The sequence below is a fragment of the Globicephala melas genome, chromosome 7 (assembly GCF_963455315.2).
Source record: "Globicephala melas chromosome 7, mGloMel1.2, whole genome shotgun sequence".
Taxonomy (NCBI): domain Eukaryota; kingdom Metazoa; phylum Chordata; class Mammalia; order Artiodactyla; family Delphinidae; genus Globicephala; species Globicephala melas.
In genome coordinates this window covers 85,925,476-85,951,014 of record NC_083320.1, presented here as the reverse complement: position 1 = coordinate 85,951,014, position 25,539 = coordinate 85,925,476, and the positions used below count along the sequence as shown (strand labels likewise).

Genomic DNA, 25,539 nt, shown 5'->3' with positions numbered 1-25,539 from the left:
AAGAGAAGACAGGGGAAAGGAGAAAGGGAGAGGATTGACATGGAAAAGGGCTCAAGGGTTTCACTGATGATCTTGACTTCCCTCCTGGACTTAAGAAAGAGAAGCTAACAAGAGTGGCTGTGGGTTTCCCTGGTGGAACAGTGGTTAAGAATTCGCCTGCCAAGGCATGGGACACGGGTTCGAGCCCTGGTCCGGGAAGATCCCACATGCCGCAGAGCCACTAAGCCCGTGTGCCACAACTACTGAGCCCGCGCTCTAGAGCCTGTGAGCCACAACTACTGAGCCTGCGTGCTGCAACTACTGAAGCCCGTGCGCCCTAGAGCCCGTGCTCCGCAACAAGAGAAGCCACTGCAAGAAGCCCGCGCACCTCAGCGAAGAGTAGCCCCCGCTCACCGTAACTAGAGAAAGCCCGCGCACAGCAACGAAGACCTAACGCAGCAAAAAATAAATTAATTAATTTAAAAAAAAAAAAGGAGTAGCTGTGGACAGCTTTGCTCTGACTGTAGATAGAAAAGTATAAGGGAGTACCTCATTTTTGTTCAGTTCAGCTCACTTTCTGCTTGAGCAAAACACATCTGGGTGAGGAAAAATTTAACCTGCCAGTGACCTATAAAGCAAAATCAATTTGTAATAACAGGAAGGTATAGAATACCCAAATTTCCTACTGCAATGAAAACAGGAGTAAAGTAGAAGGTAACACATCACCTAAACTCAAAGATTCTGCAATCTAATTGAGGGAGATAAAACATATGTGCATGAAATACCTTAGAGATAAAAATAAACCGTCAACAATAATGTAATACAATCTGAATGTTTAAATGCCAAGAAAGCAAATAACGAAGTGATCAGAATACAATTCTTAAAGGCTTCCTCGTAGAAACAAACTTAAATATGGTTTTGGATACGGTGACTGACATACAGTGCAAAGCCATTCAAATGTGTGTGCCCGTAAGGATAGACAAACAGGGAAATGGACCTCTGGACCATGAATTAATGCAATCTGCTTTCGTTATCTTTTTTTTTTTTTAACTTTTTTTTAATTAATAGATTTTTCAGAACCGATTTAGGTTTACAGAAAACTGAGCAGAAATTACACAGTTTTCATATGCTATCTAGCCCCACACACCCCCAAACACACATGCAGAATCTCCTCTATTATTAACATCTTGCATTAGTGTGGGACATCTGTTACAATTGATGAGCCAACATCAATACATTATTATTAACTAAAGTCCATAGTTTACATTAAGGTTCACTCTTGCTGTATATTATATTGATTTTGACAAATATATAATAACATATATCCACCATTATAGTATCATGCAGAATAGATCTACTGCCCTAAAAATCCTCTGTGCTCTGCCCAGTCATTCCTCCCTCTCCCCTAACTCCTGGAAACCACTCATCTTTCATTATCTCCAGAGTTTTGCCTTTTCCAGAATGTCAGATACTTGAAATCATACAGGCTTTTCAGATTGGCCTCTTTCACTTAGCAACATACATTTAAAATTCGTCCAAATTTTTTTTTTTTTTTTTTTTTTGCGGTACACGGGCCTCTCACTGTTGTGGCCTCTCCCGCTGCAGAGCACAGGCTCCAGACACGCAGGCTTGGCGGCCATGGCTCACGGGCCCAGCCACTCTGCAGCATGTGGGATCTTCCCGGACCGGGGCACGAACCCGTGTCCCCTGCATCGGCAGGCAGACTCTCAACCACTGCGCCACCAGGGAAACCCCGTCCACATTTTTTCATGGTTTGATAGCTCATTCCTTTTTATCATCAAATAATATTCCATTATTCCATCCCATAGTTTGTTTATCCATTCACCCACTGAAGGACATTCATAAACTTTTGAATTTAAAAACAAAGTTTTTTCAACTTAAGTTTTTTAACCAATGCATTACTTAGGTAGGAAATACAGTTCTCAGAACACATATTCTTTTCACCTTGAGACTTCTTTGTCTAGGGGAGTATGTTGTCATTTTCTATAACATGATAGTAGGTCATCATTTCTCTCCTTATACTTGTGAGTCATGGACCACCTCACACTTTTGCTTTCATTCTTTGGTAATGTGCAAGCAAAGCATTTAAAAATATATAACCAAAAGATGAGAGTTACAAAATTAAGTTCTGAATTTTTAAATTGAACATGGTTATTATCAAACATCTATTGGGGTTTATGTCTTTTCCTTTCCTCTAGAACTACAAGGATGTTTTGTCTTCACAGGAAATCAGACTATAAATCTAAATTTGAAATTATGCCTTTTTCTCTCTTCTTTAGTCACAGTGTTAATTATATCCAAAGAAACAATTTTATGACTTTTTCAAAAGTGACATCCCAGGCTGTTGTTGATTCTCTAAATGGAGCCAAAATGTCACCTGGCATACCTGTGTCTTCCTTTTTGACACCAAATAACATTGATAACCAAATTATTCTAGCAATAATAATTTGAAAAGCCTCCCCCACCTGCCATTTGAAGGAAATTTTCAATGAAAGCCATTTATTTGGCTCCATAATTATGTATACATTGTTGATTTTAAGACAGCACACAGGAGGCTTTGCCAGAAAAATTTTAAAGTTTAAGTAGAAAAAATAATCACAATATCTTTCTGTCATTTGCTGCTTGTATTTGTTTCCTTAAAATGCACAGCTAAATGCTCTCTACACACAGATATCACTTGGTAGGCGGGGTGTATCTTATTACTGGGTTATTTTCCAGTACATTTGGCGTAGTTAAGGTAAAGTGTATTAACTTTCTCTCAAAATAAAGTTGAAAACGGAGTTGTAGCGGTTGTGAATGCTTCAGCCATTGTCAGGAAGTTAAGAACTGACAGGAGGTCCAAATAATCAACTCTGCCTGGTGCATATACCGTAGTTTTCCCCTGGGATATCCGGTCTAATCCTACAATGTATCTGACTGGCATGAATGTAGAATTACTTTCAATAAAGATTTTATTTCAAGCTTGGATGATTTCCCCCAAAACATCTTGTCACTAAGGCAAAGTATATCATAGAATATCTGATTTTTTTTTTCCTCCAAGTCAGCTTTTGTGGGTGAAAAATACACATTTCAACTCAAGTACTCAACTCAGGTCAATTCGCTGTAAAAATCACATTTTAACATATCTAGACTGATTAAAGGTTTGCCGCGTTAAAGAAATCGGGGAGCTGTCAAGGAGAACTTACCCTAAAGTCTGCAAATGTAAAGAATAAGTAACACATTTGCTCATCTACAATTTTCACCCCCCCTGCAGTAAACTCCATGCAAAGAGCTAGCGGGACAGATGCCTCCACAAGCTAACACCGAGCTTCTAGAATATTTGTCGTTTTGCAAGTAAGGAATATTTAAAGGTCACACCTTCCAATAAGTATAAGATTGGTTCCAGGCTATAGGAGAAATATGAATGGCCTGGTCATGATCATACTAAAAATAATCTTCATTTCTCTATTTATCCTTCTCTCTGTCTTTATCCTGTTCTCTTCCTTCCTGATGCCAGATTAAGTCAGCATGTCAGGATAGGGGAACCGTCAGTAGCAGTACACTACTCTATTTTGAATTCACTGCAGTGTTTCACTTGGTGCTTGCTTACATTATTTCAGCCTTGGTGTCACTTTATTTAATTTATGCTTGGTTCATATACACTTAAAAATAGCTTAGGTTACCTATAGTCTCACCCCTTACTCACTAAAAGCACACAAATCACATGGTTTAGTTCTGGTGGGATAGAAGTAATTTTTTAATATATAATAATTATAGCACATTTTACAATGTTTTAAATTCAAAATCCCTCTTATCTCTATTATTATACCTTATGACTAACATATAATATTATGATAAAATGTATGTGCAAGAATGAAAACTCAGCATGGATAACAGCAGATGAAACTTGAGAGAGACACAAAAAGGTCTAGATTTGAGTCATAACAGGTGATTACAGAGGTGTGTGCTGAACAATAGACTCATGAGTTAGCCTGACGTCCATATGTACAAGGACAGATGCAGAAACTGGCACAATTTATTTCTCCACCACACTACAGATTATAAATTCATGTGTGTAAAAGCAAAACAAATAGTTTCTATCTTTAAGCCAAGTATTATAAACATTTTGAAGGGGTTTGTATTTCTGCAGATACATCAAGCATTTTACCTAAAATAGAATTTGATGGTCAGATTTTAGATGGCCAAGAAAAATGGTGTCACTATCTTTAACTTCAACCATCCATAGTATAAACCAGTTAAAAATTACATTTTATTCTAAACTCCTCTCACCAGTTTTGTTCAAACTGGGTACATGTTAGAATCTCATTGTCAGATAATACATGGGAAGGAAAGGCACCCTGCACACTTACAGGCCCTTAACTAGCTCTCAAGAAATATTATCTCTGTTCATCTCTGCCTTCGTGTTCTCATCATCTCGGAGTAGGTATGAAACTCAGGTGTGCCAGAAATGTAAATATTGTGCCACAATTGAAACTAATTTCCCCTGTGAGCCCTAATCGAAATGATTTAAATTTAGTCAGTTCAGAGTGTCTTCTAGACACTTCTAGACATTTTCCTGGATCCTTTCTAGTTCTGGAGGGCTACATATGGCCTCAGCATTTGGTGGGGGGCAGGGAGAGCATCCGTTTATACAGTATTTCAATAAGTATTTACTGAGCACCTAGTACTATGTGCCAAACACTAATCTGGGTCTAGGAATACAGCACTAAACAAAAACAGATAAAGTCCTGGTCCTTAAGATGTTTACATTCTACTAGAGAAAGGTAGTAAAGCAGATAAGCAGGGTAGTAAGGGTCTGGCTTTTGTCACCTGTCCTGGCGTGTCTCCATTTCCTTCTGGTTTTCTGTCATCATCCCCAACTTCCAATTCCAGGTCTTGGTTTCAGTCACTGGTCAGACAGACACTGTGGAGTTATCTTATGCCACCCTTGCGTAGATACACCATGCAGTAATTTGTCTTTATTCCTGATACAGTGAACATGAGGAAGTCTGGAATTTTTTTATAACCCTAGGTTTTCCCCAAGGAGGGGAATATGGGTCTATCTGATCTCAGAATCCTCAAACCTTCCAACAGCCCGCATCCCCAGGGAAGGGGGATAAGAAGGACTCAGGATTGGGCCACATTCATGGGACCTCACCAAAGTCTCAGCTCTCTTTTTAACTCTCTTTCTACCTATCCAGAGAAATCTTTCTCTTGTCTGGCAGCAGGGCAGCCTGGCTCTTGATCTACCTTCCAATCTATTGGTTAAGCCATCGCTGCAACTCTGAGTCCAGGGCACTTAGGCCGAGTCCTTTTCAATTCAAATGCCCTAGCTTACAAAAATCCAAAGCACTTTCTCTGCTTTTCGGTTGCACCATCCCTCCACTGAAGACAAAACGCTGCTGATTGAATCTTGGAGAAAAGAAAGAGGCATTAGGAAGGGTGGGGAAGAAACCTCAGTTATTATATACTATCCCACCTCATCTCTAACGATAGTTTGACTTTCCCAGAATGTTCATTCTTTCGTCATTAATCTGGAAGCCCAAACCAAACCACACTTTAAATGTCATTCACTTTGCCATTCAATACGGGAATCTGGAACATCTCTGAATGCCTCCTGATGGGGAACTCATGTTCTTTTTAAGTGCAGAATGTTTAATAACCTTGATAGATAGTCCCCCTATTTTTCTAGTATACACTTGGAAAAATCTATACCAAATATTAATAATAGTAATAGCTAAGTGATGGACTTATCAGGGATTTTTAGTTTCTATTTTGACTCATCTACATTTTTTAAATTTTCTATAATAACTGTGAATCTTTTGAGGGAGTCTAGTCTATTTTCATAACTCTAATTCGTCGTATGGAGGTGAAATTTGTCTCTGGGCCAATTCCAGGAACTGGATTTACTAGAGGAAAATAGACTTTTTCTTCCATATCATGGCTTTTTGCTTTCAGTCATCGTGGCTTCCCTAATTGTTCTTTTTTCCAAACCAAAACACCATCAGTCCCTGCCCTGTGTCACTGAGGAGCCTGTCACTCTGCTTCACACATTCACCCTGGAGCCTCTATTTGTGCAGCCTCTAGAGTCAAGTCACTGTGAGAAACATCTAAAGCTTGTTTTTCCTCAGAAAGTAAAATTAAGTGTGGACGAATGAATGCTGACACCCAAACTACAAGTGATTCTCTTTCAGCTATTCTGGGACCTTTTAAATAAGGAAACAATTTTCTAGAAAACTGCTGAAGATTTGATAGATGCCCTTAGCGAAATAGCTGTTCTCTTCACCTATGTGAAAAGAAATTAAAAAAAAAAAAAAAAGAGGTTGATGAATCCTGACTTTGCATATTGATAGTATTCCTTTTAGTTTTATCTAACATCACAAGGCAAATATTTAAGTTCTGTATTTTCCACTAATGTCTTATAATTAGGTGCCTTATTCTGCTTGGCCTAATTAATGCTGATCCATGCACACCCCCAATGTTCTATATAAAATGTTACTAGCTCATACTAGTGTTTTAACTGCCTTATTGGACAAATTCCAAGTAAAGAATAATAAACAGTCTTATATTTTTTTTTTCTTTTCTAAAAATACTCCCAACATGTAATACATTTCCTAACCTTTCTCCCCTAAATCCAGGGCAGTGTCTTCCCAGGATGGTGATATTATCCATGGTTATTGGTAGATCAACAGAGCTCAGGGAGTAAAAATTAAGACTTCTTTTACTGCGGACAAGGTCAAATCTGAATGGCTAAAACCATTTTAAAGCTTAAGAGAAAACAGCTAAGGGAAACAATAGCTGAAACTCTCAACCAATCTCACAAATAGTGCGTTTCTTTTCACAGTGAGAAGTGAATGCTCTCAGAAGTTTAAAACACTGTGTGATTCTGGAGAAAAAGACAATATGTATTCATTTGGTTTTTCTTCCACCTGAACATCCTTCTCATCCCTATAAATATATCCTTGGATGTGAGTTAGGTGATTAAAAAATCAAAATATGTCACCCAAGACTTGTGCCAACTTTCTGACTCACTTCTCTTCCACGTCTGCCTCAGGCCTCAGGCCTCAACATTAAGAAACCCCTTGATTTCAAACCCCAAATTCTTGAATCTTAGTTATTTGTGGAAAGAATATCTATCTCCCAGAGTAATAAAGATCTGCATCTTCATCTAGGTGCTACTGCCGCTTAACTACATGGTGTTGATCAAATTATTCAGTCTTTCTCAGGCTCCTTTTGTCCATCTGAACATTTTCCTTCCCATCTGAAAAAGAAAGAAAATGGGAAGATTCCTAATGTTTATTAAAGTTATCATGATTTAAACAGCAAAGTACTAGCTAAGAATACACACAGAAATCATCCACAGAGTAAAAATACCAGGTGTGTGTGTCTGTGAGTTGTAGGAAGGTAGCATCACAAATCAATGGAGAATGGAAATTTATTCAAGAAATGTGGTTGGGGGAATCAGCTAGCTTTTGAAGAAAAAGAAGATTGAGATTACCATCACATTTCAAACAGTAAAATATACTGAGATGAATTAGAGGATATGAAATGAAATCATTTTTTAAAGTTAGGAAAAAATATTAATGACATTTATCTGATTTATTTAAATGGATGAATTTTATAATAACAAAAACAATGATAGAAATTCCAAAAGAAAGAGTGCTAGATGTGACCACACAAAATTTAAATAAACAAAATTAAGGAAAAAAAGAATTGGGAGAATATAAGTACAACAAAAGTAATGAAGTATTATGCATCTTAATACATAAAAAACTCACAAATCTATATGTACAAGGATGTTCATTGTAGCATTGTCTGTAACAGCAAAAAATTAGAAGCAACCTAAAAGTCCATCAGCAGGGGAATGGTTAAATAAATTATTTCCATATTATGAAATGTAACAACATTTTTTTTAAAGGGTGAGGTATTTTTATATGTACTGACTTGGAAAGATTCCCATGATATATAGTTAAGGGGGAATAAAGCAAATTGTACCATATTATGTACTTTTTTAAAAAGAAAAAAAAATATATATATATAGATAGGTAGATGGATAGATAGAAAAGCATCCAGAAGGAACACCCATCTGTTAATTAGAGTTATCATGAAGGAGTTTGACTAGAAAACCAGAGTATTTTACCTTTTTATTCTACATACTCCTGATTAGCACACTGTTAAAGACTATGTGTTAGTTTTGTTATACAAAATAAGTAAGTGGATTAAGTAACAAATAAAATGATATGCTCTCAATAGGAAAAAGGCAGGTGATATGAACAATTGTTCACAGAAGAAAAAATCCACATGGCTGTTCTTTTCTTAACTTCTTCCCCATTACCTAACTTAAAAGAATCCTAAATTCAAACGACAATCATTTTTCACCTATCAAGTTAGCAATTATTTTAAAAAGAATAAAACCAAGTGATAATAATGCTAACAGGACTATGGGTTGTCATGTTACGTATCCCACGTTATCATATTTTAAGAAAAGAGAACCAATATCTTAATCTAGCACAAGTTCTCAAAGTGTGGTCCCGGGACCAGTTGTATCATCTCTAGGAACTTGTGACAAATGCATATCCTCAAGTCCTTCTCCAGAGGTGCTGAACCAAAAATCTGAAGGTGAAGTTCAGCAAACTTGTGTTTCATATGGTTTCCAAATTACTCTCATGCATGGTAAAGTTTCAGAACCATCGATCTAATTGTTACATTTCTACTATTTTACCCTGAGGCAGGGTTTCTCAACAGCAACACTATTGACATTTTGGGCTGGATAAATTCTTTGTTTGGGGGACTGTCCTGTGCATTGTAGAATGTTTAGCAGCATCCTTTGCCTGTACCCACTAGATACCATAGCAACTCAACTCCCCCACCCCGCCCAGTCATGACAATCAGAAATGTCTCCAGACATTGCAAATGCCTAATAGGGGGAGTGGGAGTGGGTAGTTGCCCCATTTGGAAACCACTGCCTAAAGAAATACTCCAAAATGTGGAGAAAGACTACAAAAAGATTTTTTAATACATCAATTTCACTTATACTAAGAAATCATAGGGTACAGCCCATTCTGTCCCATATAAGATAATGAGTAAAAAATATATACTACTTATATAAAACATGGGAATTGCTCATGATAGAAGTGAAAAACGGTGAATACAAAATTATATAGAAAGTATTTTCTTGAATATGTATGTAAATAAATTACTTATACATTTATATTAAATGCTGGCAGTGTTATTCTCTTGCTCAAAACCCAAGGTTGAATTCCCATCACTGTTAGAATTAAGTCCTAAATCCTTACCAAGTCCCATGAGTCCGCCCACAGCATCTCCTACCTTCTCTGCCTCACTCTCCCCTTCTCTATTCCTAGAACCACCCAGCCCAACTTCACCACTGGGGCTTTCTACCTACTTTTCCCTGCCTGGCGTTTTCCTTCCCTTGGTGTGTGCACATAAGCTGCTCTCTGCCCCAGCGTCCCTTCCTTAGAAAGAACTTCGAGCACCTTGTCTGCCACATGTGCACTTTCCACCTCTCTACACAGTGGAATAATCTAGGGGCTGTATTATCTACAGCCAGCCAGGCTCCACTCATTCTTGGTAAAGAAGAATCTCTGGGGATGGATTCTAGGCCAGGAGAAACTTTTAAAAGGCTCCCAGCGTCAGTGGAAGAACCACCACTTCTCTTAGTTTTTCTTGAAGTACCTCAGTGCCTGAAATCACACCGTATACTGATTAGTGTATTGTTCGTTGTCTGGTTCCCCCACTAGATTGTATGCTGCATATGGGCAGGGATTTTGTTTTACTCACTGCACCATCCTCAACATCCAGAACAGCATCAGGCACCTAGCAGGTGTTGAGTAATAGCAGGTCTACTGAGTAACAGATTTTTATGAATGAATAATGGGTACCTTGAGTTACTGTTCACAGTTGCTGGTGTGGTTTTTTCTTTACTAAATTTTCAAATTCTAATAGAATGTATTACTTTATAATCATAACAAAGAAATTAAAGCTGATTTTTAAGTCTACCTTTGAAAATTGTGATATATTTGAAGCACAGTGATTAATACATAAAAGATATTCAACAAATAGTGACTACTGTTAGTGTTCCTTTTGATATTATCTACTATGTAAGGGCTTTGGCTATGATATCCCATTTTATCCATGGTTGTTATCACCTTATAGAATACATATTCCAACCAGAAATAAGCCATTTTGAAGTCTATGGGCTAGTCACTTTTTTTTATTTTATCACTCCTCCTATCTTACTCTTCTGAATATTGCTTTAAAGATACATTAGACTCTCCCTGTAATGGCCAATCAATGTAAATATGAAACAAGTGAATAATTGAAAATGTTTCAGTCTTTTGCAATGAAATCAATGCAAAGAGCGTACTCAATAAATGCAAAGAATAAGGCCATGTTACCTGTGAATGTGCGACTGCCATATAAAGTACCTTTTCCATGATGTGCTTTGAAAGAATTACATACACGTAGCTTTAAAGATAATTTAAAAGCAAAAATGTCAGAATATAGCAGTAATTCCTTTTTAGGAGGATAGTTTTTTGCTTACTTTGGAAAACAATAATATGATATTTAAGTATAAAATTGAAGACTTTACAATTAGTTTAAATCAATTAATTTATAAATTTGCATATAAAAAATGACTGAATCACCAGTGAATCACTGCCTTGAAATACATTAGTATTAAATGCAAAAACATTTCTGAATGCTCTTCTGCTTTTGCAATATTTGAAAAATTTTCTAACATACAGCCATGACTTTAAGGGAGAAGGTAGAATTCCTGCTAAGTCCCCAATCTTTAAAAAAAAATAAAAAGGCCAGTGTAGACAGCAGTATAGTTTGTGCAAATTGAGAGTAGGCAAGCATATGGTTAGCATGGAACCCCCCCCCCAAAGTAGTTATAGCACATAGGAAACATAAGTTGAGCACATTGAAAATTTATTCTATATTTAACAGCCTCTCTTCACTGAAATGGTCAAAGTCACAATTAACATTTCACATACAGTGGATGAGCTGTATTTTGCAAGTGTGACCTGATGGCAAAAGTACGTTTACCACCGCACTTTCCCCATTCAAGTTAAACCATCCTAAAGTTATGTCTGTTGGAAAATCACAGCAATCCAGAGATAGGGAAGGGAATATTTTTAGTACACCTCCAATAACCTGAGGCTTGTTCTGCAGGCAATTATGTGGCTTTCGACTTGCTTTGCAAGTCACTATGGTAACAGCAAAGCACAAACTTAAAAGGAAGTTTGCATCCGTATATCTGTTTGGAGCTGGACTATTATTAAATGCTTTGGTCTTCTTAATTCAGCATTAATTTTTAGTTTTATAGTAAATCTCTCTTTCATTTTGAATCATTTGGCTGTGATTTTAAGCAACTAAGAAATTCCTTTGAGTTAGCAATTCAGCTCACTTTTGGAAAAACTTACCCAGCATAAGGCTCTGAGGATTTTTTTCTGCCTGGGGTCCAGCATCTATAGCTCTGGATTATAGATTGTTTCTAAAATAATCTAAAATTGATGGATCATTGCTCCGTCCATTTGGGTCCAACAAAAAGTAGCTCTGGTATTTCTTTTCCTTCTTATGCTGTAAACTGTATATCACCTTTTTGATCTCTTGCCAGAAAAATGAATTCTTACCCACTTCAAGATTTTATAAACTTGAATTTACTTAGCGGTATAAGAGTTTCTTTTAAAATGAACACATATCAAGTGCTATTTTGTGAAGAAATTCATAAAATCATAATTATTTTTGTCAGGCTATTTTAAACTAAGCAGTGTTAATAAATAGCCTTTTTCAAAAGAGTTGCAGTTTGGGGTATTTTTCCTATTAGTCAAGCATTCACAGGCACTAAACTTTGAGCTCTTCTTGTGGCTGCAAATCACGTATCTTTGCTATAAGGATTTCTTGGGAGTAATCTAATGGTGAGTAAACAAACATGTAGAAGAATTTCCAAATATTGATCTAAGATCTAAATGTTTTTGCACCTTCTTACCATCCATCAATTTACTGTATGGTAATCTCTCAACCATGTCTCTGCTCTCACCTTTCTCATTCAGATGTGGTCTTTTGCCTTTTGGCCTTTGTTTTGTCCTAAAAAGGGAGCTTCTTTCATTTCTTTGCTGAAAACAGGTTAAATTGTAGCTCAAAATTTACAACACTGTCATGGAGTTTAAGGCCAGATGAAATCTAAGCCCTACCAGAGGGGTGGAACTTGCCAGAAATGACCACAATCTGACCTCTTTAAATTAGCTGCTATGGAGTTCTGAAGCCTGGGTGGCATAGGAGGGTAAAATCCATAATGTTTCAGACTTAGTAGATCCTTAGCAAAGCACACTAGAAGTAACATTTCTTAATGTATGCTGTTTATTGTCTCTCAAGAAAGAGGATCCACAACGTGCAAGTAAGTTAGGGAGCACAAGAGTTACACAAAGATGAACAGGGTTAGTTTTCTGCAGGACTTGTCAGAGCCTTTATTATGCTATTGTGCATTGTAAATTTCCAAGAAGGAAAAATGGCATATAATTTTCTCCAAAACTTTTCTTATTCCAGATTGCTATTTTTGTGAAGTATGTCACAGAGATGGTGTTTTGCAGAACTCACTTTAGTGAAAGCTGTCTTGGAAGTACTGCCAAACCCATAGTAAAAATGTATTTGGTTTCTGAATCAGATCCTCCCCTCCAATAATACAACTCAACTGCATTTTAAACTACTGGAAGTACAACTTACTGTTTTTGAGAGTTTTCCATCTTACATACTAGATTGCATTTTTTTCCATGCAGGGCTTTTATTTCTTTCGATAGCCTCTATTTCTCCTCTACATATGTTTTACTAGTTGAAGCCTTCAGAAATAATGACACTTGCAATGCCCAGATAGTCCCCATAGTGAGAGTGGAAATTATGACACCCATTGATCTGAGGTAAAAAACTGAGATTTGAATAATTTCGTAGGATTGTATTCTAGCTGTATTTTGACATTGTGGTTGACTACTTATGTGGTCCTAAATCAACCACTTAACTATTTAAGAGTCTGTTGAGGTACAGCGTAAGTAAGTTCACATTTGAATAGTGAAGTCTATAACAGCATGAATACATCCATAACAGCATGAATACATTTTCCAGACATCCCCAGTTTGGGAGCCTTCTTTGCTAGAAATATCTATCACCACTCTTTACTATAAAGGGGTTTAATCTAATGTGAATGTTGATGTGAGAATATTTTTGTCTATCTACATGAATCATATAGTTCGGTAGTTGGTGACTTCCACCCCAAAATAGTCTTCACCCTCAGCATTTTCTAACCTAAAGATTGATTGATTTCTCAATATACCAACTACTGGTTGGTTGATATTCAGAACATAAATTGCCAATGAAATACATACACACACACACACACACACACACACAAGCACACGTTTTGTAACAGAGAATAGGCAAGAAAGCATGCATTCTGTATAATACATATCCACATTTTCTTAACATTCTTTCTTAACTACATTTGATTTTTCTAAAAGTTATTGCAAGTAACTTAATTTTCCCAACTTGGAAAAAATTCCAAGCTGCTAAGAAAATTTAACCTGCAGTAATGCAAATATAACAAGAATACAACACTAAGTGTTATTTGGTAAAATCTACATGTAACAAGATTACTTGAAAGCACCCATTAGTTAAAACTGGTTTTATTAAAGTCACATGGAGAGTGTGAAGAGAAATGGACACAAATAACACAGGTTGAGATGGCATGAATGTTCCACATTTACACACGCAGAAGAGCTCAAAGTGAACACTTGTCCATGGGAAATTTAGGAAACCGATGACTTGGCAGAAATCCATTACAGGAGTCCTCTCCCATGATCCACTGGCCAAGAGCGAATCCTTTCCCAGAGGGGGCTCTGACAGCCCGCTGTAGCCTCCTACTCTTCACTCCATTGAAACTCAGCCTTGCTTTCCTCTAGATTTGGTCCTGCTCTGGATTCTCAGATCAGAACTTTTGCTGAGCAGGAAAAATATAAAGAACACTGGGAAAATTAAAAAATAATCTAGTCCCATTTCAGCCTTCTTTTTCTCCTCTCACAGCTCGAGTCCCACCAGCTATATCTTTCCTGTATGCCCTGGAGACCCCTCCAGTCACGCCAGTTCCTCCAGATAGCCTAGACCTCTTCCAGCTTCTACCCCCATAATCTCCAATAATGACAGCCACAACTGTCCCTTCCAATAATCAGCTTTTGGACGTCCCTTGATTTCTAGCCTCACCTTGAGTTTGACACAATTCTGGTTCCCAGCTATACCCCAAATCTCATTGTTCCTGCTATTGACTGAAATTATAGCCATTATTAACTAGGAAACTATATCTCCCATCATCAATCTGTCTTGAGGTCACCCCTTTCTCCTTTCAGTCTCCCTGGACTCCAGGTCCTAATGTTCTTCTTCTCCCCTGTTGGCCCTATATCAGCCATTCACCTTCATACTTAAATAGGCTTTTGCTTTTTTTTTTTTTTTTTTTTTTTTTTTTTGGCGGTACGCGGGCCTCTCACTGTTGTGGCCTCTCCCGTTGCGGAACACAAGCTCCGGACGCGCAGGCCCAGCGGCCATGGCTCACGGGCCCAGCAGCTCCGCGGCATGTGGGATCTTCCCAGACCGGGGCACGAACCCGCGTTCCCTGCATCGGCAGGCGGACTCTCAACCACTGCGCCACCAGGGAAGCCCTAGACTTTTGCTTTTAATTTTACCTTCTTCATGCCCCATGCCTTCTGAGCCCTGTTCTCTGATAGATAATTCTTATCAGCCTAGACCTTTGCTACCTATGGGTAATGTTTTTAAAGCAACTTTTACCTAATAGTTAATTAATTGATCACTTATGTTATCTCTCTCCATATTTGTTTAACAAAATTTTAAATTATTATTGTGGCATAGTCAATGAATGAGTTAGCATCCCAAAAAGGTATTACTTTAAATCCAAAAGAGAAAAACTGTCTTCCTTCACAATGGATCATACAAGTGATTTTTATATTCAAGAGGTCTGGGAGAGGCTCAAGAGAGACTTTAAGCCAAGGTGAATAGGTGTATTAAAGAGAAGCAAAGCCCCACTCCATTTGTGCCTACTCCAGGTTAGGAGAGTGTTTTAAAATCATTCTACAGACTTTTGGTAAATGTAGTAGCAAAGTGGCACAGTTTCTTACATTCCAAAGGAAACTCTAAACTTGAAGTCTCTGATAACTCACTGATACTTTAAATGTGAGAATCCCTTCCAGAAACGTAGTATTGCCAACATTACGCACAGGTACAAATGCTTTCCATTTGAAGGAGAAGAAAAGTGAAAATGGGAGGCAGAATATCTTGAATATTCAGTCCAAGTTTAAGAGTAATTTTCCCCACAATAAATCCATTGTAACCAGGCTGTCAATCACAATGCTACTGTGAGGAATAAAACTCCAGACCCCCTTATGGAAGGACCAATAACCATGTGGAAGATGGTAGAGTGACATGAAAGCCCAGTTATTAAGCATAGGAGCCATAACACACCCCAGGGCAATGATGTTTCCACGGGAGCTGCAACCCACCTGCCTGGGTCTGAGCCTCAGCTCTGTGTGATATCAGGCACTTTGCCGCTCTTGGCCTCAGTCTTCTCGTTTGTCAAAAGGGCTTAAATAATAGATACTACCTCATGGGATTGTTATGAAGTTAAATGAGACCCCAAAATTGCTTAGAATAAAATCAACTATATTTCAATTTAAAAATCAAATTAAATAAAAAATAAATAATAGGGACTTCCCTGGCGGTCCAGTGGTTAGGACTCTGCACTTCCACTATGGAATAGGAGTGCGGGTTTGATCCCTGGTCAGGGAACTAAGATCCCGCATGCCTCTGCGGCCAATAAATAAATAAAATTGCTTAGAATAATACTTGATTTTGCTTGATTACTACTGATATTGATCAGGTCAATGACATCTTGTGGGGAGTCACAAACTGAAGGCTTTGGCCCTTCTCAGTCTCTTTCAGGAGAGAGAAGGCATGGGCTCTTGGTCACCGAAATGGTATGTCAGAGATCTGGGTTTGTGGAGAGATGGAAAGAGAGCAAGTCTTCCTTCCTCCTGCCTCCTCTGAGTGGGAACTAGGTAGGCCCAAACAGACCAAACACAGAGTCCGCTAGAGCTCAACCAGTGCCCCAGTGGGCTCTGAGACTGGATGCCCCACTGCCTTGCAGTAAAGTATTCTTTTGCCCCACTTTATTCTCTGAGCTTATATTTCCCTTGGGTCGGTGTTCTGCAGGAATGCAGAGTACAGTATTTCTTAGCACCCTGTCCTTCCATGTGCTCTCCCTATTTCCCTAACGTCACTAAAACCTAATTTTAATATAAAACCAAGGGGGTTCTAATGGTGAGAATAAGCATTATTTTTTTTAATTTTAAAGTCTCAATTGATAGGAGGGGGCTTTATTTTCTTTTTAAGAGTCCCGTGTTGAAGCAGGCAAGACATTACCAGTAATAAAACCACATCCTAATGTTTCATTGGTATTCCAGCTCTCCACAGTCCTCACATAAGCAAACATTTCTTTGATTCCAGTGGGACTCTTCTCCTGTGCAAATGCTACAGTCTTCTGCATTTTATTGAGATGTGAGCTAAATTGAGTAAAATGGGTGAAGACACTTAGAATTTTGTTATACACCTAAATGTCCCAGAACCTACCCTCTCTACAAAACATATTGCAATTAGCATTTGTCAGGAATACTTTACTCATGCTAATCACTAAAAACTTAATTATTTTTTTGGTCTTTCCATCATGAATTATGTATCTATTGTTCTATTTTTTGTGTGTTTGGCTTCTTATATATTCTGTGCATGTTTCCTCCATTGACTATAACCACTTCACAGGTTGAATCTTGTTAACTCTCCACAGTAATTTTTCTCATTTTTGCTAATTTATTCATTCATTCATTCCACAAACATTTATTAAGCACCCACAATGGCCAGGTATTATGGGGATAGAATCCTCCCCCCAAAAGTCATAGGTTCTATTTCCATATAGTAAAGTACACAGAGTAGAAGATTAAATAATGCTGTGGTCTAGTAGTATTTCTGGAACCTGAATTTTTTTTTTTTTTTTTGCTTGTGTTGCATTCTGTGTTTTGCCAAAGCCAATCACTGCCCTTATTCTCCTTCTTTAAGTTGAAATTTAACAAAGAAAAAGGATTCAAGAGCACAGAACTTTATAGTTCAAAAGTAGCCACAATTTTATTCAAACTCCAATGGGTCTTTTTTTTCTCTCTGTCTCCATAGGATAGTGGCCGAGGCATCCAAGAACCTCATGTCCACACAAAGCCTAGGGATTGTATTTGGACCCACCCTTCTGCGAGCTGAAAACGAGACAGGGAACATGGCGGTGCACATGGTGTACCAGAACCAGATCGCCGAGCTCATGCTGAGCGAGTACAGTAAGATCTTTGGCTCGGAGGAAGACTGACAGACAAGACGAGTTACTGAGTATGTTCACATCTGTCTCGAGGCCTCATATTTTTACGTTTCTGTAAACATATTTCTGAAATATTTTTTTCCATTCAAGAGACAGATGCCTCATTTTGTAAAAACTTAATGATGATTTTGTGTTTAAGTTCCAAACATTTGAATAAAATAGTTGACAGTATTTGCCTATATGTGTTCTACATTAACCCCTTCAGTGTTGTGCATTCCAGCACTTCTAGGCCTACATTATGCATATGCTCCATGCTATAGAATATTGTTCAGAGGACAGCATATATCCAAAAATAGCCTTAATTCGACTCCCGGGCATCGGATGTGTGGTTGTGTATTTGCAGACATGTGAGTGAGTGTGAGTGTGAGTGTGATTGAGAGTGTGGGTATGTGTCCACACAGGTGAGCCTCTTCACTACCCTGGCTGCCTCAGGCCTCTGCCCATATGCCCACGGGTACACGAGTAGAACCAAAAGACGGGAGAAGGCAGAAATGAATACTTTTTAAATAGAACAAAGGAAATCAGGATCTCAACCAAAATAGACATATTTCCTCTTTCAAGAACCTTTTCGTTAAGCGTAAATCTAGTCCAGCTATCCTTGGCGCTAGATGCTGAAATTTACAAATACATGTTGAATGGCATTTTTTCTGAAGAAAAATGGCAGTTCAAAACATTTGCCATTGGATATGTTTTGTTTTGTTTTGTTTTTGCGGTACGCGGGGGCCTCTCACTGTTGTGGCCTCTCCCATTGCAGAGCACAAGCTCCAGATGCGCTGGCTCAGCGGCCATGGCTCACGGTCCCAGCCGCTCCACGGCATGTGGGATCCTCCCGGACCAGGGCACGAACCCGTGTCCCCTGCATCGGCAGGCGGACTCTCAACCACTGCGCCACAAGGGAAGCCCTGGATATGTTTTTTTACATATACTATTTGCAGTCCCATAAACATACTGTCTTATAAATTTGAAGCAAAATTAGTGCCCTGCAATTTTGATCTTTATATTATACAGGAATTGCATGACTGTTCATTTTTAATGTTAACATCCATTTTGAATCTTCATCAGACTGTATATCTTCCTTTTCCCTGGCTATGTCATTTTATGTAGAATTTTTATTATGCTTCTGAGGATGCTTTATTGGTGAATTACATTAAATCCATCTAGAAAGAACTTTTTTAAAAAAGGCTTTTTTTCCATATGCCCTAAGGATTACTTGACTGGACTTGGATTGCTTTATCCATTTGATGGTTAATTTCAGTTGTCATGGATAAACAAAAGGGTAACTGTCTAGAATATATCAAACATTGTTTTATTTTGAAAACTGTGTTCTAGCTGAACACATCTCATAGCCGGTTTTGTGAAATTATTCTGCTGATATAAATGTAGACTTATGTTTGACAGCTTTTTAATCAAATTCAAATGGAATAAATAAAGCTAATCCAGTGCGATAAAGAGTAAGTCTAGTTATCGATTTGTTCATAAAATGAAAAATAAAGCATGTAAATAAAACACGTGAAGCACGGATCCAAGAGCAAACACTTAGAGCAGTAAGGAGCTCAGAGGCCTGGGCTGTCTGCGTGGGTGGGGTATACAGTGGAGGGAGAGCGGCTGCTCGAGAGACAGCCAGATGTGCACAGCTCCAGCATCCACGGAGCTGCCTGAGGAAGGAGAGGTTTCCCTTACCCCTGTTGAATGTCTTCATTTTGGCAATGGCGCCAGTAAGTTGGCTGATGGCCAAGAACACAAGCGACCACAATAAATGCTGAAGTGTGGTTTCATGGAGTGGGACATACACAAATACCACAAAGCCAAGGAAAGTCACATGAGGCAGAACCCCATGATCTAAAGTTGCTGGTAGCAATGAGCTAACAGACTTGCAGCTTTAAGCTCTTCTTTTATTCAAAGTTGTGCTTGTGCTTTTCAGAAAAACATGGAGACATGAAACAAGAGTTTCTGGCATTCACGTCCTCCTCATTTCCGTGACATTTCATATTCTTAATTAGGTCTTCTCCAAGGCTTTCATTGCTTCTTAGTAGTCCGAGTGTTAAACTCTTATCCCTTCCCGTGTCCATCTTTAAAGTAATTCTGGGGGCAACAGCCAGAGAGAAGAAGCGCTAGCAGCCACAGAGACGTGGCACTACCTTCTCTGAGCAGGGACTCACAGCCCCTTGCCTCTGCTGCCTTCCAGATTTATGATCTTCAAAAGCAGCAGCTTCTTGATTTCCATTCTGATGGGATTTAGCCTTATTCAAACCCCAGCTGTGTCCTGTCCCTGCCCACTAAGGGCATTTAATCAAAGACTGTGTTTCCTCTCTGGAAGAAGACCGTTCCAAGGTGCTGAGCCAAAGCGCCCATCACAGGATCTGACTTATACACACTAAAGGCATAAAAAAGTTTATGCCGAAAGGTCATTAGCTTCCATAACATCTCAGGGACAGCGATGATGCTCGTTATCCACTGTTCCAAGTTTAAAAGCCAAGATTGTAGGTATACTAGGTTGCCTCGCTGAGGGGTTAGATTTTATAAAACTGATCAACATTCTCCATCAAGAAGACATTTAAAGACAACGAGCATTTCTTAATCCCCTTATCTGATCCAGGTGCAAGTCTAGACTCTGCTGATCGAATACAAAGTAAGGCAAATATTACTACACTAGGCAGTTTCACAGTCTGGTAAGGAAAACAATCACCTAAGGATTAGTTACAGTTCAATACCAGATCAGGCGCTCAGCCCTCCTAGTGACCATGTGGCCCCAGAGTTTAGCACCTCGACACAGAGATGCTCAAAAAGTATTTTTTCCAGTTTTATTCATAAGAAAGTATCTTTGAATGGGTGAATGAGCAGAAGCTGGTACAGAGGTGTTAAAGTTCAGTGGTTGACAAAGAACCAAAAAACAGGTTGTGCCTGGGAGAGTCAGGTGAAGCGTCACTAGGAAGGTAACCCTTTCAATCTGGCCTTGACCCATGAGTAAAACTAACCAAAGAAAAATGTAGAAGACACACTAGGGAGCAGGAATGGCATGAACAGAGTCGTGAAAGACCTAACCCCTCCAAGGAAAAGTAAGAAGCTCATGTGAAGCACACGCCTGGCAATTTTGGAGAATAGAGTTGGAGTCAGATACAGGACGTGATAAAATATTTAGATTTTATCCTGCAGGCAAAAGAGATCCAATGGAGGTTGTAAAATGAGAAACTTTGTTTCTTAGAAAGAGAATCTCTATAAATTCACCAGTGGGCAGAAGAAAACAAGGTACTTGGAGGACACTGGCATTTTCTCGTGTGTGGCCTTATATGTGTGTGTGTACAGCTTTTAACGTTTTCTAGGAGTGCAAGAGATAATCTTGTAGTCTTAGAAGCATTTATATATTATGATGAATAAATATTTTAAAGAAATCATAACCTTAACATAATGGAAGTCCAAAGCAGTCTGCCTGGAAAATCAGGCTAGTTAGCATGTCCAATTGCAGCACGGCTTTTCCTCCCAGGACACGGGAGCTTGTCCCTCTTTCCTACTCACAGAGCTTCTTGGAGATGGTATTTATTCCATCTTATATGTTGCAGGTCTGACTTTACTTAGCGTGTGCCATATGACAGGATCACCATGCCACAGCTAGTAACTGAAAGCCATGTGATAGTTCTCTCTCTCCAATTAGAAAACAAAGGATCCAATTAAGAGAAATTAGAAAAGCTGTTAAAAGGGAACAATCACTTGCCACTGGTGCTGTCCTTACAGTTTAACACAGCTAGAAATTGACCTGTACTTCTCTGTTCCACATTTATTTTTTGTGAATTATAAGTTTAATCATGCTGTCAATTCCTAATTAAAAGGTCCCGCGAAGATTTTCTGCCCAAAGGACTGTCACTAAGAGTTCTGGGTCAAATTGCTCTGTTGTCAAAAATGAGAAATAAAACCAAAACAATATCAACTCTCTCCTGGGAAACTCAAATCTTAATATGAAAAAAAATAATAAACCAACAAAAAAGAAAAGACTTTCTTCAAACATAATAGTCACATATTATTTCCTCAATTAAAAATGTTTCATCTCATCTTTAGAAAATAGGTGGATCTTTTTCTTTTTCTTCAAACCAAGGGTTGCAAACTAAAATGGGTCTCAGTTTTTCAGTTTATGAAATAGAATCATACTTGCCTTATCTCACCTCTTAAGGCTGTCTAATGGAATCACGTGAAGGAAATTAAAACAGGTAATACACTGTGAAAATAGAAGTTGTCCCATCTACCTCTGTCTGGAGGTAAATGATAGATTTCCAGCTTATTGACTAACAATTAACTTTATGATCTTCTGAAGATGATGAGAAGGCAAGTTGGAACCAGACTCCGAAAGGCCTCGAATGTCATACCAAGAGGTTTTTTTTTTTTGCGGTATGTGGCCTCTCACTGTTGTGGCCTCTCCCGTTTGCGGAGTGCAGGCTCCGGACGCGCAGGCTCAGTGGCCATGGCTCACGGGACCAGCAGCTCTGCGGCATGTGGGATCTTCCCGGACTGGGGCACGAACCCGTGTCCCCTTCATCGGCAGGCGGACCCTCAACCACTGCGCCACCAGGGAAGCCCAAGAGGTTTTATATTAAGTCCATAGTCAATTTTGAGACCCTGAAGGTTGTTTAGCAGCGAAGTGACTTTAGCAAAGCTGTGAAGATTCTCCTGGCAACTTTATGAATTACCGTTTGAGGCAGGGAGAAATTATAGGCACCACTGCCAGACAGAAGATCATTGCCATCATACTATTAACACAGATCTGAATTCAGACAGTGGCAGAAGATTCAGAAACCAATACTGAGGAGCATCGTCCTCCTGCATTTCTGAGCGTCACCCGCCACCTCTGAATTACGACTGCTCCGTGCAAAGCAGCATTTGTTGTTACACAGGACTCCTCTAGCAGGCCCCTTTCCAGCTGAATTTTTCTGGGTTGGGGCAGAGCAGATTCTGGTATTCTGACAATGAGTCGACATTTGACAGTAACATCTTAAGATATTTGGACCAAGTCATACCCAAGTCAGAGGAGCACGCCTGCTGCCGCCTTCTTCCACAGCATGCTTCCCAGGTGATCATCAGGTCATTTCTATCTCACCTGCTCTGATGTCTCCCCCTTCTCTCGGGGCAGTGTGCCTTCTCTGGCCACTCAGAGGACCACCAAGAAAAATTTGTCCTGGAATGACTAATTTTTGATTAGCGAACATTTCTTGAGTGCTTGTTAAGAGCCAGGAACTGCACTTCACACACACTGCTGCACTTAATCTTCCTAAGTCTGTGGAGGAAGGTACTACTATTATCCTTGATTTATACTTGAGGAAACTGAGGGGAAAAAACAATGAAGTTACCCGAGTTCACATAGTTTGTAAGTGTCAGGTTAGTGTTTGAAACTAAATAATATGGCTCCAGAGGCCCCTGCCTTAACCACTAGACCATATATGCTCGCTCAATTAGAAAAGAAAAACGTTGAAGAAATGTAAGCAGATGAACACCTAAATATTTATACCCCAGATGTGAGTAACTCCTCCCTCCCCTGTTAAAACACCTGATGAGAGTTTCACTTTCACACTAATTTTCATGAAAGAACAAGAGGGATATTATGTATTTCCCCAAAGAAATACAGAGTACCTTTGTTGTTATGAGTAGATGACTAACTCTCATTCATGTTATCGCTATTATAATTTGAATATTCACGTACCATTTCATTTTTCTACGTTGTACCGACCATGTCACTACATTATGGAGAGGACGGCATGGAAGCCTCCTTTCCCACATCTTTAAAAGTGCTTGTTTGGGTGGCTTCTACTCTATGTTACATCATATTATCCTGTGTTGGATTGTATTTGTCAATGTCCTGTTATCATTCATCATATCATACCGCTTAATATTGTAGTGAAATTAAATCTGGCCCTTTAGGGGTCCTGTGCAAGATGAAAAAAAATGGGTCCCCAGCAGTCTTCCTCGTAGATATAATTGAAAAAGAGGCAGGCATCAAAACACGCTGTGTCTCATGCTGCTGGAGAGTGATCCTGAATCACCCAAATGATGAGAATACCACGAACATCTTGTACAAAAAGAGGACAATTATCTGTAGCAGTGTTGTCAAAATGAAAACATCTAGCTGTCTCGGTGAGAGACCTGGCAGAAGGATACACACGCACATGCAGGCGTGCGTGTGCGCACGCGCATGCACACACACACACACACACACACACACACACATCCCTTGTAGACTCATCCAGCTGCTTTTTGCTATCTCATGCTTGAAGTGAAGCATGCAGGGTCCACGAAATTCTTAAGCAAGCAGCTGGATTCTATAGAACGCTCCTCATTCAATTAGGAGAGTGCTAGGAAAGCAGTGAGGGAGAGAGGTAACACTAAGCCCAGAGTTGGTACTCAGTATATGCTTGTTGGATGAGCGAACCAAGACAGACACTCAGAACATAAGCAACATTAAATACGACTCTGATCCACCATGGGGTTTCTTATCAGCTAGTCATCACAAGTTCTATGTAGTCTCAACTCACTGGTATCTGTACTGACTCCTAGTCCCGCCTGCAAAGGATCATCAAACAGATAGGCCTGGGGCTTCCCTGGTGGCGCAGTGGTTGAGAGTCCGCCTGCCGATGCAGGGGACACGGGTTCGTGCCCCGGTCCGGGAAGATCCCACATGCTGCGGAGCAGCTAGGTCCGTGAGCTATGGCCGCTGAGCCTGTGCGTCCGGAGCCTGTGCTCCACAACGGGAGAGGCCACAACAGTGAGAGGCCTGCATACCGCAAAAAACCAACAAACAAACAGATAGGCCTTCAACTGCCTCTTTTGAAGTCTAAGTGCACGAGAAATACTTCTCTCCAGTAGCTCAGTGGCGGAGAGTCGGATAAATGCTATAGAGCATAGACTTTTGGACCAATTTACGAAAATCTCAAAAGCCAAGAAATTCGGCAAATACAAAGCATCGGCCTGAAAGATCCACACTTTCCCCGGCACCATTTAAGCTGACACAGTTACTTGAGACACGCACACTCACATTTTAAGAGCAGGACTTGCGCTAACCATTCTCAGATCACTAGCAAAATGTGTTCTGAGTCCACGTTGTGCAGCATGCTTGAAGATGTGTAGATTTTTCCACATCATTTGGTGACCTTTTGCACGGTTTAATTTCTGCCCTTTATTGCTAGACCCTACCCTTTTTTTCCCTCACAAATATTCCACCAATGGGATTCCCTTCAGTAGTTTAACCCTGGGCTCAGATTCCTCTCCTTCAGCATTTATTTGCGCTGCTGCTGCACTGCTTTGCCGTGACGTGTCCCTCGGTCAAATTCAAGCCTCCCCGATTGAAAGGAAGAGGACAGAGGTGTTCGGCTGCTGAAGAGAGAAACAGAGTCAGGGGACCAGGGGCCAGCCTATGAGGGTCTGAAGGGAAGCCTTAGAACTCCAGCGAGAGGTCAACGGGGAAGGCTCCAGGGAACGATGGTCCAGCTCCGGATGCCTGTTCCTAACGTCTCCTCCCAAATCCAGGTGAAAGGCAGCTTTTAAGTAGGAGGGGGTGAAGAATACAATTGAAACCAAAATTGGTTTGAGCTCACCATTTTTCTAGCTATCAGTTCTAAGGTCACAGTCACTAAAACTGGAAACTTAAAAATGACTTCAAAAAGGCAAACGCTAACTAGATTTCACACTGGATTTCATTTTACTTGGCATTACAGAAAGAATGCAGGTATTAAATAGACTGTTTCCTGTATACAATAAGGTTAATTAGTAGTGAGGGATGGAAAATCAGTGTAGACATAACTCTTTTCGACAGGTATCAAAAATAATCCCCTGATCCCTATAGACCCCAGCTGCATTGAAAGAGGAGCAATATAAAAGATTCTTTAAGCACAAAATTTTCAAACATTCTCCAGGTGTCCGCAGCACCAGTGCAATAGGCCCTGAGCCCCTGGGCAGGCTGCTCTGCGCGCCCTTCCGTTGCTGGAACTTAAAGGCGCAGCTACTCACGCTGAATTTTGAGGCGCAGCATAAAGGCTGTCCATAGAAAGCGGCTGGGATCGCAGGCGGAGACAGGAGAACAAAAAGAAGAATATATT

General features: G+C 39.6%; 1 protein-coding gene across 1 annotated transcript in view; it reads left to right on the top strand.

Moving 5' to 3' along the window:
* The window catches only part of ARHGAP15 (Rho GTPase activating protein 15), a 622,372-nt gene extending 603,467 nt beyond the window's left edge, over positions 1–18,905 (top strand). The window contains exon 14 of the mRNA XM_030883033.2: positions 17,275–18,905. Coding sequence (XP_030738893.1) covers positions 17,275–17,458 — 184 coding nt within the window. The 3' untranslated portion in view covers positions 17,459–18,905. The remainder of the gene's footprint in view (positions 1–17,274) is intronic.
* The last annotated feature ends 6,634 nt before the right edge of the window (positions 18,906–25,539 follow it).